The sequence below is a fragment of the Manacus candei genome, unplaced genomic scaffold (assembly GCF_025592945.1).
Source record: "Manacus candei isolate 608988 ecotype Guabito, Panama unplaced genomic scaffold, ASM2559294v1 h1tg000035l, whole genome shotgun sequence".
Classification (NCBI taxonomy): Eukaryota; Metazoa; Chordata; class Aves; order Passeriformes; family Pipridae; genus Manacus; species Manacus candei.
The window spans coordinates 616445-630657 of NW_026138083.1; the positions used below are offsets into that span (position 1 = coordinate 616445).

Below are 14213 nucleotides of genomic sequence, written 5' to 3' on the forward strand. Positions count from 1 at the left end.
GCTTCACCTGCAAGGCGACGTTAGCGAGGTTCAACCCTGCCACACGCACAGAAAAGCATCACAAAGCGCCACACCATGGCCTCCTTTAAAGTTAAAAAAAAAAACAAACCAACAACAAAAAACCAAAAACCACCACAGCAAAAAGCCCCACATTAACGCTGTTGACAAAAGCAGAAGAGATCTCCCGAAGAACCCCGCGGGAAATACATTCACCTACTATTTACTACCCAAACCACAAGGCTGCACCAGGAGCGCTTGGACACCGGGAAACGCGAATTCCCAAAGGCAGGAGCAGCGAAACACACCCGCAACTTTCTCCCGCGGCTCCCACGCCTCTGGAAAGGACACGCAGCGCTGCCCCTCGGCAGCGACAGCCCGGGGAGCCCACGGGGCTGCACGGGAGCCTGGGGGTCCCCGGGCAGCGAAGGGGGGCTTTTATGCCCCCGTTTCGCCGCTGTCCCGGGGGAAAACACTCACCGGGGCAGCGCTGGGAGGGCGAGGAGCGCCCGGAGGAGGAGGAGTGAGGGCGCGGGGGGTCCCCTCGCGGCCGCCGCACTCACCCAGCAGCGCGCGGAGATGCTTCAGCCGGGTCAGCACGTCCCGCTTCGGGTCCAGCGCCTTCTGCGTGGATTTCCTGACGTCGGCGTGGCCCTTCCTGGAGAACATCGCGGCGGGGCCGGCCAGAAGGACGGGGGGATGCGAGGGACACAGGGGATGGATGCCGGGAGCGCTGCCGCCCGGGCGCTCCCCGCACGCACCGCTCCCCCCCCGCTCTCCGCCGCCGCCGCGCGGGGCGCTGGGAACCCCGCGCCGCTGACGTCACCCCGCGTGGCGCTGACGTCACCGCCGCTCCCGCCCGCGATCCCGCAGCGATCCCGCAGGGAATGCCCGCTGTGCCTGCGGGACGGAGCCGCCGCACGGACCTGCCGCCTTAGGTACGCTCGGTTTCGTTTATCCTGCGATCCCAGGCTGGCTGGGGTTGGAGGGACCTTAAAGCCCTTCCAGTGCCACGCCCCTTCCACTATCCCAGGTTGCTCCAAGCCCCGTCCAACCTGGCCCGGGACACTTCCAGGGATCCCGGGGCAGCCACAGCTGCTCTGGGCAACCTGTGCCAGGGTCTCACCACCCTCACAGGGGACGATTTCTTCGCGTTGGATTTCTTCATCCAATCCAGCTTTCCATAGGAAAACCCTCAGCTTTTGAATAACTGCTTGCACTATAAATATGTAAATATTTACTGCCTTTATTCCTGTGACACAGAGAGTTCATAGTTATACAACAAAAGTATGATCCACCCCAGAATTAGGAGCCAGCAGTGTTTCACTTGAAGGTCTTTAGATCCTCTCAGTAAAATTCCTGTGTAAAAAAAAAAAAAAAAAAGAGTAAATTTTGATAAGCTCCAAGGCAGGTTCTGTGGTCCTAAAAAAGAAAACAGTGTGTGTTGGAGAAATAATTTGCATGTATGCTTCTTAGTCTTTAACAAAATTATTCAAGAATCAGTTTGCACATCATGTAGAAATTATTTATTTTTCAGCCCTGAATCATTGTAGAATAATAAAATGTCCCAAGAAATACTATTGTTAGGAGCAGAAAATACATCACTGCCACATCTCACTTCCTCTGAGCCCTCTCAGGGACCATTTCTGCTGCAAAGGCCTGGGGTCACCAAAGCAACAGGTCAACAAGCCCTAAACATGTCCCACTGGAGAAGGGACAGTCCTAGCAAAGGCTGGCCCTGTCACCAAACCTTGTGGTATTCCCGCTGCTCTGGAGAATTCACTTCCTGCAGTCAGGAATATGGATAGTGCTAAGGCACAGCATTTAAAAAGAAAAATAAAAAATTAATTCTTTTTCATGCACAAAAAAGATGGAGCACACGGCCTTGGAGTCAGGCACAGAAAATTCACTGCTGCCCCATCGTCCCTTGTCTTGGAGCCCATTCCAGGCTTACGGTAATTCCTATTGCATATTCTTCCCATCACACCATTACACAATGTCTCATTCTAGAAGAGTTATAAATCTGCTGCAATTGTCTAAAACTTTGGGTCATGTGTTGCAATTTGAGCATCTGCAGCTTCCTGAGAGGAGCGAATTGGGCCGGTCCAGATTTCACCTTCCATTGCCACGAATCAGTTTGTGCAATTGGCTGAGGCAGCACAAGGCTAAAATCTTGGCTTCCTCTTGTTTCTTCTTTTTTTTTCCCTTCCCTTTTATTTTAATTGACTTACGAAACCGGTGACTTTCAGTTTGTCTCTTCTGGCGGTTTCTGATTGTTCCATGTTTTTGTCTTTTTCTGCTTTGTTAAAAAAGGAACCATTGCAGATAAAGGAATTGTGGTTATACAGCTGCTCAAGTGTCTGATAGCTTCTGTGATAAGTAGGGAAGCGTTGTGGTGCTGAGCACCAGACTGTTTAGCTTTGGTCACTTGGTGCTTTAAAGGTTGCCAGAAATTCTCCTTGTGGAAAGCTCCACAGAATAAGGATTCCATGGCTGGAATTGTGGTGCTCTAGAAGAGTCCTTGCTCTCCCTGTTAGGTTCTGGGAAATGGGGTCACGTGAGGGAATCAGCATCGTTTAACATTGGCATAAGTGGAGTGGTTGGAGGTTATTGATCTGTGCTTTCACCACGGAGTTAAGGTTATTTATCTCAGTTCTCGTGTGCCCATGAGCTGCAAGGTGAGAAAGTGCTGCTGTAGGTGGTGGGAGGTAATTCCCTGTGGGGCAGGATGTTCCCCTCTGGAGCCTCGAGGGCTGGCACTGGGGAGCCAGCGGGTTGTGATATCCAGCTGGAAGTAACCAGTCAGCAGCAAGGTGCAAAGCCATGGAATGGTATCTCCTCAGAGTTTTAAGTAGGCAAATATATCCAAATTAATATGTACCTGTAGGAACTCAGATTTATATGTAACTGGCCTAGAATTTATTAGTTCAAACATATAACTTTTCAAATATAACTTTTCAAATTATTCACTCGGGAGCTGATGTAGCATAATACAAACCAGAAATGCCAGTAAACCTGCATCAATGATCTAAGCCTGTGCAGGAGAACCACTTGTAAAATCCTGTGACTTGTGTTTTCTGACAATATAACATTTGCAATTTCCCAGAAAGTCGGATGATGCATTTCTGAAAGTCAGTGCTTAAGGTGGAATCATGTCTTGAAAGCGATTGGGTCACTGAGCTCTCAGGATCTGAGGTAAAGGCTATATAAAGCAGTCTCTTAGGAGGACTTGTGGCAGAACTGCATTGTTAAAGGTCACAGCACAGTGGGATGTGCTGAGGGAGCTGACCATACCGGCACAGGCACGGCAGTGCATGGATTGGGTATTCCTTAGGAAAATCACTCCCTGTGCAGGAGCCTGCCTGGCTGTCTGCTTGGATAACGTGGTGGGCAGCCCCTGCTGGCTGCACTGGAGGAGGCCCAGCATCCCATCAGCCCGGGGGAGGTTTCTGGGCAGTCGTGGCACAGCCAAGACTCCGCTGACAGAAGGGAAACTGCTGACCTTGCAAAGGCTGTCCCTGCAGTGCCTCTGGCACAGCCCTCGTGGCTGGGCTCCCTCTGCTCTTGGAGGAGTTTCTATTTCGGGCACCCATTGCCTTCAGCAGTGCAGGTGAGGGGCAGCACATTCCCGGTCCAAAATAGAATAGCCTGAATTATTAATCCGTGTTTGCACGCTATCCCTGAACTGCATGGCTCAGGCCTTTCCTTCCTCCCTCTGGGAAGCAGCCTGGTCCTTCAGGGAGTGAGGAATGGGGTCATGCTGGCAGGGATGATCCTGTTTCCTTACCTGCCCTCAGCGAGGGCCGGCAGGGGCGGGGAAGTGCCTCTTGCTGCGGAGTTTGTGGAAAGGTGACACCGGCCACACGAATTTCACTGGACCTGATGAACAGGCAGGGTTGCTTTTCCCGTGGAGCCTGAAATTTTAATGGCACAGATTAAATTACGGAACTTCTCCGCTTACTTGTGTCAATGTAACACTTTATACTGAGCCCAGGAAAAAGGGCAGGGGAAAAGTAAATACAGGAGACTTGCCTCCTAAATAACCTGCAGGTGAGAGAATGATTTCCTTAGCGTAGGATGCCGGTACTGACTTTTTGTCCTTCAAACCAAATGCTTCAAACTGTACTTAGGAAGTTGCTTTTTGTGTCCCCTTGCATGTCCTTGGTCCAACACATGCATTAAGGCACACGAGCTCCTTACTGCTGCATTGGAATATCAGCTCACTTGATACTTCCTTGCTTAGGTGCAGGTGCTTGGCAGGGCTTTGCTGCTGTACCAGCCTAGGGAAACGAGGCTCTGCCCTGATATGACGTGTGGAAAAGACTTTTCCCACTGGGCTCTGAGTTTGATAGTTTTATTTTCCTATAGGGCACACGGGCATGGATCCCTGCTCCTGCAAAGCGCTGCTTCTGACTCAAAACCGTACAATTAGTTCTGAATTCCTGCTATATGCCAGTCTTTCCCTAAGTCTGGATCCTTCAAACTGCTTTCCACGGATCAACTTCTGCAAAGGTTTGGAGTTCTGCTGAGTTTATGGAAGCAGAGGTGCCTCGTCCATTTATCACTCACTGAGGGTCTCCCCTGGGGACTCCCATCCAGCACCTGAAGGGTGCTCATGGACTGTGCAGTGTCTCAGCCTTCGGAGGGGCTTATCCAGTTATCCAGCTTATCCAGGGGTGGAGAAGAGCAGTCCAAAGGGGCACAGTGTCTGCATGTCTCCTGAAGCCACATGCTGGCTGCTCGGCTGAGCACCCCCCAGCCCGACAGCTTCCCAGAAACAGTTAATTATTTAGCAGGAGTCACTTACTTAATACTTACTTGTAGGAGTTGAATATTGACTTCAGGAAAAGCAGATGGGACACAGGTCTCAGGGGACTGCAGGATGGCAGACTGTGGGTGACAGTGCTGAAATAACCCACGCCTGAGGCGTGTGTCCCTAAGCACAGCTGGATTTGGGAGCTGGGCTTCCAGAAGTTCTCACTCTGGCAGTAAAGGGGAATAGATCTTCTGAGTACTGGGCTATTTAGGAAGAACCTGATGGAAAATTTCTAACCATTGCAGCATATAAGGTATTCAGGTATCATTCATGTAGTAAAAATGATAGACACAAGAAATGCACTGTCAAAAAAAGCCCCATCAGTTTTCCTTCTGCTGGAATCTGAAACTGTGTAGAGGGAAAGAGAAGGATTTATGTCTGTGGATGGAAAAAAATCCAAAATAGAAAGATCAGGGATTGCATGTCCCATGATACCTTCTAAAAGGAAACGGTATGGAGGATGTGGAAATTTCATGGAGTAAAAATATCAACCCACCAAGGAGAGCTCAGACTGCACTTGCGAAAGGCTGAACTGCGTGAGGAGGTTTATGGCACGTTGTGCAAGCCCGTAACCTGCTGCCCTGGCCAAGATCTTTCCATGAGGAGGTGTTACAGCTCAACTTGAGAGCAGGCTAAGAAAGCAGAGATTGCTTACACCATAAAAGCAGGAAAATCATCCCTCTGCCTCCCTGCTCCGTGTGCCGCGGAACAGAGATAAAGTGCTGCTTGTCTCAACTGCACTAAATCCGAGATAAGTGTTGTTTACTTCACCCCTCTCCAAGAGGAAAGGTCGCTCGTGATCTCGGTGGAGCTGCAGCAATTTCCTCCTGGCAGCGCTCACCTCTGGCCCGGCCTGGTGGAGCTCCAGAGCCTCTGCTCCCCTCCTTGGGGACATGCCTTAACCCTGTCCCTGCCGGCCCTCGCCCCTCTGCCGGCCCTCGAGCTGGCTCTGAACGCACAGGCGGAGCATGCAGGGTCTGAAACAGCAGCGAGACGGTGACAGGCTTACAGAAACACCTCTGGTCCTAAGAAATGGTGCACAGAGGGTGCAGTCGGGGTCATTTGTTCCTGCAAGTTACAGGCAAAGTGTTCTCCCACCTGAAATAAGTCTCTGCTCTCCTCCTGTCCTCTCCTGGCTTTCTCGGATTTATATTGCCATATACTTAACCTAAACTCTCTTTTTTTGACTCAACGTTATGTTCATATGTTCGTTTTTCTCTCGCCTTGTCCTTGCTCTTTATCGCTGGAAGGAACAACGGACGAGGAAGGAAGGAGCTGGCTGGGATCACCCCTAAGCTGGGCTTTGTTAACATCAAGGATGACCACTCGGATTGTCTTAACCCCAGTGCAGTTCATTCTGACAAACCAGGCTGTGTGATACCTTCAATTCTCCTTCTGAAGAGAAGGTCTCAAATGCTTTTGTACATGAGAAGGAGAACAAAAAACCCCTTCAAAATGAACCAGGAACACACAAAGCCACCGCTGGCCACTGATGTTACACACATTCTTCCTTCTTTTCTTCCTTTGCAAATGAAGGACTGCAGAAAGCAGTGCAGTAATTACAGCCTGCAGAAATGGCTCGGGTTTTTCTCCATGGACAAGCATGACAAAAAAATTATAAAAAATAATTTTTACCCACACAGCTGGTGTTCAGATGAAATTATGTGGTTAGCTTTGAAACGATATTAAAAGAGAAATTTTAATTAACCTGTACCACTGAGTCAGAAGATAATATCTGATGCATCTAACAGGCCTACAGACAAAATATGATAAAATAATTATTTGCAATTAGATATATGCATTACAGACAATGTTGTAATTAAAATGTACTTAATGTCACAGGAGGTCCTTTATTATCAAAATAATTTGTAGAAGGACCGTGGAAACAATGTGATGATTATCCATCCCTCTGGAAAAAAGAAATCTCAGAATTTGCCAAAAGCCTGAAACATTTCTGGGTTTGGAGCAGACACCAGCACGGTCCAACAGCCGAACTCCTCTTTCCCAGTGCCAAGTCCATTTGCCCAGGGTCCGTTTGTCAGGGTGCCTCTCAGCTGTAGAGCAATTGCCAGATTTCAGTGAGGGGAAACCAAAACACCAGTTCCAAGAAGATGCAGGGATTCCATTCTGCCACTTCACACTGCCACATTCAAATGCTCACTGTAATGAGCCAGGCCAGTGCTCTGAGGCTTTTCGGAGTTAGTGTTTCTTCATGGAAATATTTATTTCTTCGTGGAAATATTTATTTCTTCAAATCGTAAATAATAACGGAAATTGCTGTGAAATGAACTAAACCGGAGGAACGGCTGGAGGGGAAAACAACCCCTCAGTATATCATCAGCTGGGTCTTTATCTCCCCCAGCTTCTCCACTTCCCCGTTTTCAGGAGAACAAAGAGAATGTGCTAAAGCTGCTTTGGGATTTCAATGAAAAATAATGAGAATTCATTGCTAATTAGCGCTCCAATTAAAAAAACTGATCTTTGCAGTGACACTGTTAATGAACTTGTAAATTGCAGCTGCAGACTCGCATCCCTATAAACATTCCCTGGGTTGGTTCCATGTGTGTGTGCAGGAGTGGTGGGTGGAGGTGCTGGTGCCCAGAGCTGTCCAGGGCACTTGGGAAGTGGGAAATGCCAGGGCTGAGTGTGGGGAGTTGCTGAAGGCGAGGCTGAAGGCTCAGATTGCCATGGCATTTGTCTCACAAAGTATTCGGCTTTGTGAAAAAGAAGAATGGTAATTCACTATGCATTTTTGGTCAGTCTTAATCTAATTAGAAGGCTCTGTATTTCCTTGTGTAGCGCACTGCTGAGAGTGGCAGACAGTCCCAGGTACTCGGGGTGAGCGTGGATGTGTCACTGCCTCTTAGCTCGTGACAGCAAACAGCCAAACGCTGTGGACCTGCACCCTTCTGCCCTCCCAGGGCATTGACACCAGCATGGATGGCTGCCACCACCTGCCTGCACAGAGCCTGGGCTGTGGGCATGTGCTCCAGCTCCCAGGGCAGGGAAGGAGCCTGTGGAGAATTAAATGAGGATGTAAATGTGCTGGGGGAAAAAATCCCGTTCCTTTTGTCCAGCTGCTGATGCAGGTACAAGCAAACAGAGGCACAGCCGGCCCTGCTGGAAGTCCAGCAGCGACAGCAGCCCCCGGGCCTGATCACTCCTCCCTCGCTCCCCGCTCCCCAGCATTTGCAGGAGGCAACATCCCCCAACATTGGTATTTTGTGCCAACACCCTGGTTTTGACCCCTCCCTGGAGAACAGTGTGAAACCATAGGAGGACAATTAGCAGGGGGTCTAAGACACTCCTGGAACCTGATCAGAGGTTGGAGATGGCAAAACATGGATAAAATTCATGCTAATTGTACCCATTTTCCTATGAACTAGCAATGAAACAGGAACCCGCACAGTGGGTGATGTTGGCAGGTGCCTCTGGAGATCACCTGCTCTGGTCTCTGCTCAGGATGCCCAGAGCAGGGAGCTCAGCACTGTGCCTGGTTGGCTTTGGAATATGTCCGAGGACGGAGACTGTTTAGCCTCTCCAGACAACCTGGGCCAGCGTCTGACCACCGAAAAAGGGGGTTTGGTATGCTTAACTGGAATTTTCTGTACTGCAGTTTGGGGGTGTTCCTCTTTGAAGGAGGGTTGAAGAAAAAAGTACAGAGCACTAGGGATGAAGTGCGACATGAACATCAGGGGCGAAGCAGGGAAGTGAAACATTTCATCCTTGCTCAGGCATTAATTTTTTCTGTTTCATCCGAAGGCATGGATTTTATTTTGGGAAGTGTGTCACAGCTGATGAGATCCATAATGGAGCCATTAGGGGCATCTCTGAACATGCACTTTTCCCACATATAAAAATATACCTGAAATTTTGAAAGATGGAATACTCATTTGCCAATTTAAAAAGAAAATGGAGAGAATGAGAGAGAAAGGCTCGTGGAGTTGTAAATCTTCACAGAAAACCAGTGGAGAAGCACATGTACGTTTAGAATGATGTTGACATTTCTGAAATCAGAGATATGGTGTTTTATCTAAATTACACCAAAGCCCTTCAAGATAATGTGCTGTGTAATGGCTGCAGTTGTAGGCACTATTTCATTTTCAATTTTCTGTACAAAAAGCATGATTCTTATCCACAGTTCCAGCTCAGTGTTTGACAAATTATTAGCATATACTGCCCAGCTGCACCTAGTGTAGGGAGAGCTGTACTTGAGGGGAAGAGGCTACATTTCCCCCCTGCCCTGCACTGGCTTTGCCAGCATTCCATGTTATCCAGAGAGGAGGCAGAGGGGGTAAAGCTCAGGACTGGGGAGTGGTGAGTGCCTCCTCCTCCTCTTGTGTGCACTCCTACTTGAACCTCAGGCTTGGTGCAAGCCCTGTGTCCCTCCTGGTGTGTCCTGGGGCTCAGGGGGACCCCCAGACCTGCCGAGCACTGCAGTGACCCCAGGGATTTGGACCCACATCCTGCATGGGCAGGTCATGCTGCTTTGAAGGGTCCTACAGCACCGCAGAGCAGCAGATAAGTCTGGACTGATGGGAGAAGGCCCTCAAGAGCTACTCAAGAGCCTCTGGAAGAGTTGCTTTGGTGTTTAAAAGTGGGTCCTGACACATGCCCCTGTGCCCCCCGTGCCAGCTGCTCCCTCTGTGGCTCTGGCTGTGAGTGCTCCCATGTGAGGCGTGTGCTGGGCTCACCTTACAGGGCTGTTTCCTTCTCTGTGGCAGCTGAAGAGGTATAAATCCTTTTGGCACCCGCTTGGCATCAGTGGTGGTGCTGCTGGCACGGCCTTGTCTTTTCCTGGAAGCAAAGCACCGTGAGCTCTGGAGAGCAGGATACAAGTGAACCTCTCCTGGATCCTCAGGGTGGCAGGAGGTCCCTGTAATTCTGACCAGCTCCTGGTGCCCCGGGGTGTGAGAGGTGAAATAACTACCCGTCTTTGGGGAGCCTCCTGCTTTCTTGTGCGTATCCAAGGGAACCAGCATGTGCTGGAGCAGGATACCCTTGGAGAGGCAACGAGACAGTCTGACCCCCCCAAGTCCCTTGGCCCGATGCTCTTGTTTCCAGCACTGCTTGACCAAGATTCTAGAAAAGTTTAGCCACGTGGGGAAGTCCTTTCCCAGTTTTGTGTGTCACAGGGCATGTCTGCAGGCGTGCTCCATGCCAGTGGTGTTGAGTACAGGAGCCTGGAGCCCGGAGTCGGGAATTCTGTTTAATTCCCATGCAAAGAGCAAGCTGCCCTGACAGAGCTGGAAAGGGTCTGCAGATAAGTTCGATGGTAGATGCCATGGGCTTATCTAAAAGGCAGGATTCCCACTCCCATCCCTGGCTGTGATGGAATGGAGAGCCTGCTCCCTCTGCAGGGAGCTCCGGCTTCCACTGCATGGATTTGTCCTCAGTGTTAGAGGGAGGAAAACTCCTTTCTCCTCTGAGAAGTCTCTTTTGAGATACCAATGGATAAAATCTGGAGAGATGTTATTTTTTGCACACATGCTTCCAGGTCAGTGGTCCTCAGCAGACCGTGGGATGGAGGTGGAGCTCCAGCCACTCCCAGCTGGGATCTGCGGGGCGGGAGCCGGAGATGGCAGCACACCTTGTCCTCAGCTGGGCCAGGAGGGTTTTCATGACACCCAGACAGCACCAAATACAAATGAAACTCTGCTAGGGAATTAAATTCGAGGAAGAGGAATAGTTTCCTTGGCAAGCCTAGAGTAATGCTGGCAGCACTCGGACTGGTTGCTAAGTGAGGGTTGCAAGGAAAGGGGAGCAGTGGCTGTGATTGTTGTTGCTGCCTTAATAAATATATGCATTAAAGGCAATAAACCCATACTTTTAAACTGTGCAGGATGTGTGTTTGGAAACAGAGTAAGGGAACCAAGGTCAGAAGAGCCTTGGGATGCATCTCAGAGGTAATCTGTCTGTGGTTAAAATAAATGTCTTTGTTTCAGCTGGTCACTAGGAATGAATATATATAAGTATCTAAAAATGTGCCAAGGGTTTCTGAGCAAGGTTTGACTGGGTCCCTGTGCCCTGGCAATGGCAGCACAGCATCAGGAGGGGGGAACTGTTGTAAGGAACAGCTCATTGCTGGCTTACAGGCAGTGGAAGGGAAATGCTTTCATTAATTCTTTCCTGATCCAGGTTCCCCCAGGATGGAGGCAGAGCTTCCCTTGGACTGCAGCAGGTGTGGGAGTGAGCCCTGCAAATGGCCTGCTGGAGGGGACAGAAGGAAAGGGGAATTGCAGTGTTTTGGTCCTAGTTATGAACGATTGATGGTATTTATTTGTCTTCACCAAATGTTCCCCAGCTCACTGGAGTTTGCTCTTTTATACACATCCACCCAGTTTTAGGGATAGTCCATGCTCAAACATATCTGTCTGCTCAGTAAGAGGGACTGTGCTTAAATCCAGTGAAGAATCAGATGCCAGAAGATCTTCAGAGAGGAGCTGGGGGAGTTTAAGCTTCATCCATCATTGCAGCATCACAAAAGTAGAAAATGCAGGGGGAGAATCTCTAGGGAAAAAATAAACCTGAGGTTTGAGTCTGTCAGGTCCTAGCCTTACACACGGCCTGAGGGTTGGTTTGAAATAGTTTGATTTTGACATGCAGCAAAGAACTTTGTGTTTTGGATTCCAGTAGGACAGTGAGATCACAGTTGGACATAACAGGGTACGTTAATATTCTCATTTGCCTCCTAAAGAAACCAACCTGGACAAAGCCAGACTCTCGTGTCTCAGAGTTCTGTAGGACACTTCTTTGGAGGGTTTGTGCCATTCTGGATAACCAAAATGATTAAGGCACACAGAGAACTTGCAAAGTAAGATCTCTCTGGGTCATTAGGCCAGACACTTGTGCAGCCAGAAGGGCTACGAAAATGGCCTGTGGTTTAAACATGATACTCTTAACTCCCTGCTATAGCTGGTACCCCTGTAGAACACTGTAATTTGATTTACTATTTGGTTTTCTGTCCTACAGTTGTTGGCAGCTTCCATACAGATCCCTTGTTTTAATGTTTATTTGCATGTTTAATAACTCTATAATAGCACAATAATTACCATGTAGCTACAGAGGAATTACATGGTTGTCTGTAGTCTGTAAACCAGTGTCAACCTCCTCTGCAAACAAATAATTATGCAGCTAGCATACCTGTTTAACTTCCACAGGAATTAGCAGAGGAACAGGAGAAATGTGAAACATGCAGTTGCTGGGTTTGTCATTAAATATTTATAATTGTTTTATAAGTAGTGTGCAAAATTCTTTAGTTCCTTGGTTTCTTTTCCTACCATAACGTTAGACAATACGATCTGGAACCAGGGAAAATACTGCTGTGGAATTAAAGCTGCTAAAGCCGGGCTCTGTAACCACAGGCAGTGTTACTTCAGTGTTACATTCGTCCTGCAGCTGCAGGTTGTGGTCAAACAAATGAAAGTGTTTCCGAACAACTTCCCATGTGCTCTGTCTGCAGCTGTGAATCCTGGGAGCTCTCCTGGAAGCGGGAGGGAAGCCACGAGGTGGCAGTGTGCCCCAGGAAATGGAGCGCTGCCACCTGCCCGGCGCTCCAGAGAGCAGGAATTCAGCCCGGAGATCCGGCTGGGGACACTTGGCCTCTTACGGGAGCTGAGGTAGGATTCCAAGCACCTTTTCCCTTTTAAGAGTGTCAGTTTGTTTTTCCAAGGCTAAAGAAAAAGCCGTAGGGGTGAACATCTCCACCTACTGCATTGTTTCATGCCAGTGAATTCCTTCAGTGTTTGCTTCAGCTTCAAACGCTCCCTGTGGATTATTTGGAAAACTTGTTGCCTTGTGTTTCCCCTTTCCTCCCAGGGGATCTGCTTCCCCACAGCCGGTTTCTGTACATCCAGTGTTGCTGGTGCTCAAGGTACGAGAGATGGAAGGAGCATTCCAGATTCTGACCCAGCAACCCCTCTCCTCCCCTTTGCCTGGCTTGGGGTGGGGAATGTTTCCAGACCATGATCAAGGAAGGACTGTGTTTCTTGGGTACAGCAGGACCTACTGATGTGCTGTCCAAGCAGTAATGTACTGGTGATGGAGACAAACTGGTTTTATCCAGTATAAATCAAGTGGCAGGTCTGGATTATCCCCAGTGATGCTGGGAAACAAAATCCTGCACAGTTCTTCCTCCAGAAGGGTGCTGAGTTTATTTCCAGCTGTGTTGCTTTGGGGAGGGCAAAATGGGCTAATTTCAGGGTAGCTCTGGGTTCTCCTGGCACTGCAGGACTGGTGTGTGCCCGGCTGTGCCTGCTGCTGCACCTGGCACAGGAGAGGGCTGTGCGAGGCAGGGCATCCTGGTGGGATCCTGGCGGGGTGTCGGAGCAGCCTCTGGCCTTCCCCTGCATTGGCTGTGGCCTGAGGAACACCACCCACAAACCACTGCTGTCAGGTCTGCCACAGCAGACCTAGTTCATACTCAGCCTCATTTCTCTGAGGGAAGGAGGATACTTGGCTCCCTGCTTTTTTTATGAAGTCAGCCCATTTATTTGCTCTTCAGAAAGCCTCTTTACAGCCCCTTCAGGACCAGTGGCGTGTGGCTCTGGGATGGGAGGCAGCTCCAGGGCTGAGTGCTGTGCCAGGACAGCTCTCCAGCAGCGGGGATGTCTGCAGTCCGACTCTGCAAATCCCCATCTGGGGGAGACAGCAGCAGAATTCAGAGTTTGACTGTTACCCAGCCCAGCCTAAAGCATTAAGACATGTTGGTGCAGTGTAAGGGGAATGTTAATCTGGCAGAACAAATGCTGTGAGTTATTGTGTGTTTGCTAATCTGGGGGCTGCCGATTCCCCCCAGAACGTCTCCCAGGCTCTTTGGCCAGGAGAAGCCCTGGCTGTACTGCCTCTGGGCACCAGGTGGCATCACGACGGAGCGCTGGGAGCTGGCAGGGAGCACTGGCAGGATGAAGCTTGGCTTTGAGTTTTTCTGGGCATGGTTCCAGGCAATAATATCTTTTCCTACCAGTTGTGAAGGATCTGAACTTTGGTTCGTATGAGAAGCTTAAAAAAGCAACTGTTTAAAAACTCGAGTCCCTCCTCTGTCCTGCCTGGTGCTCGAGGCAGTGCAAGGCTTCCGAGCGGGCACGGGCTGGGCATGGGAGCCCACCAGCTCCCTGAACCTGCTGGGCCTGCTGTGGGGCTGGGGCTCTCCCAAATGGACCTGGAGCTGGGGTCACTGCCTGCCCACTGGCAGCATGAGGCAAGCAGGGCTCTAAGGACATCACGGTCCGTCCTGGCCTCAAGGAGAGCAGGAGCAAACACCTCGGAGCAGCACTGAGCACCGTTTGTACCCAGCTCTGGGCAGTGCTGCAGAGCCTCGTGGCACATCTCCCATGGCCACCTCTGGCCACCTTCTGCGGGTGGTTCTGCCCCTCTGACCATTCTGCCGTGTTTTCCAAAA

The 14213-nt window shown here is 49.8% G+C and overlaps 1 protein-coding gene and 1 long non-coding RNA gene across 9 annotated transcripts in view; one reads left to right on the top strand and one right to left on the bottom strand.

Moving 5' to 3' along the window:
• Positions 1–802, bottom strand: part of RALGAPA2 (Ral GTPase activating protein catalytic subunit alpha 2) — a 97050-nt gene extending 96248 nt beyond the window's left edge. For all 4 annotated transcript variants that reach the window (XR_007905435.1, XM_051792911.1, XM_051792910.1 and 1 more), the window contains exon 1: positions 561–802. Coding sequence is in view for 3 of the 4 variants with exons in the window: in XM_051792911.1 (XP_051648871.1) it covers positions 561–666 (106 nt within the window). In the remaining variant the exon portion in view is untranslated. The remainder of the gene's footprint in view (positions 1–560) is intronic.
• Positions 803–820: 18 nt separating this feature from the next.
• Positions 821–14213, top strand: part of LOC127473395 (uncharacterized) — a 68693-nt gene continuing 55300 nt past the window's right edge. For 3 of the 5 annotated variants that reach the window (XR_007905439.1, XR_007905440.1, XR_007905441.1), the window contains exons 1-2: positions 823–935; positions 12276–12432. This is a non-coding gene — a long non-coding RNA (uncharacterized LOC127473395). Of the gene's footprint in view, positions 936–12275; positions 12433–14213 lie in introns of all 5 variants that reach the window. The other 2 variants (XR_007905437.1, XR_007905438.1) reach the window with 1 other exon arrangement.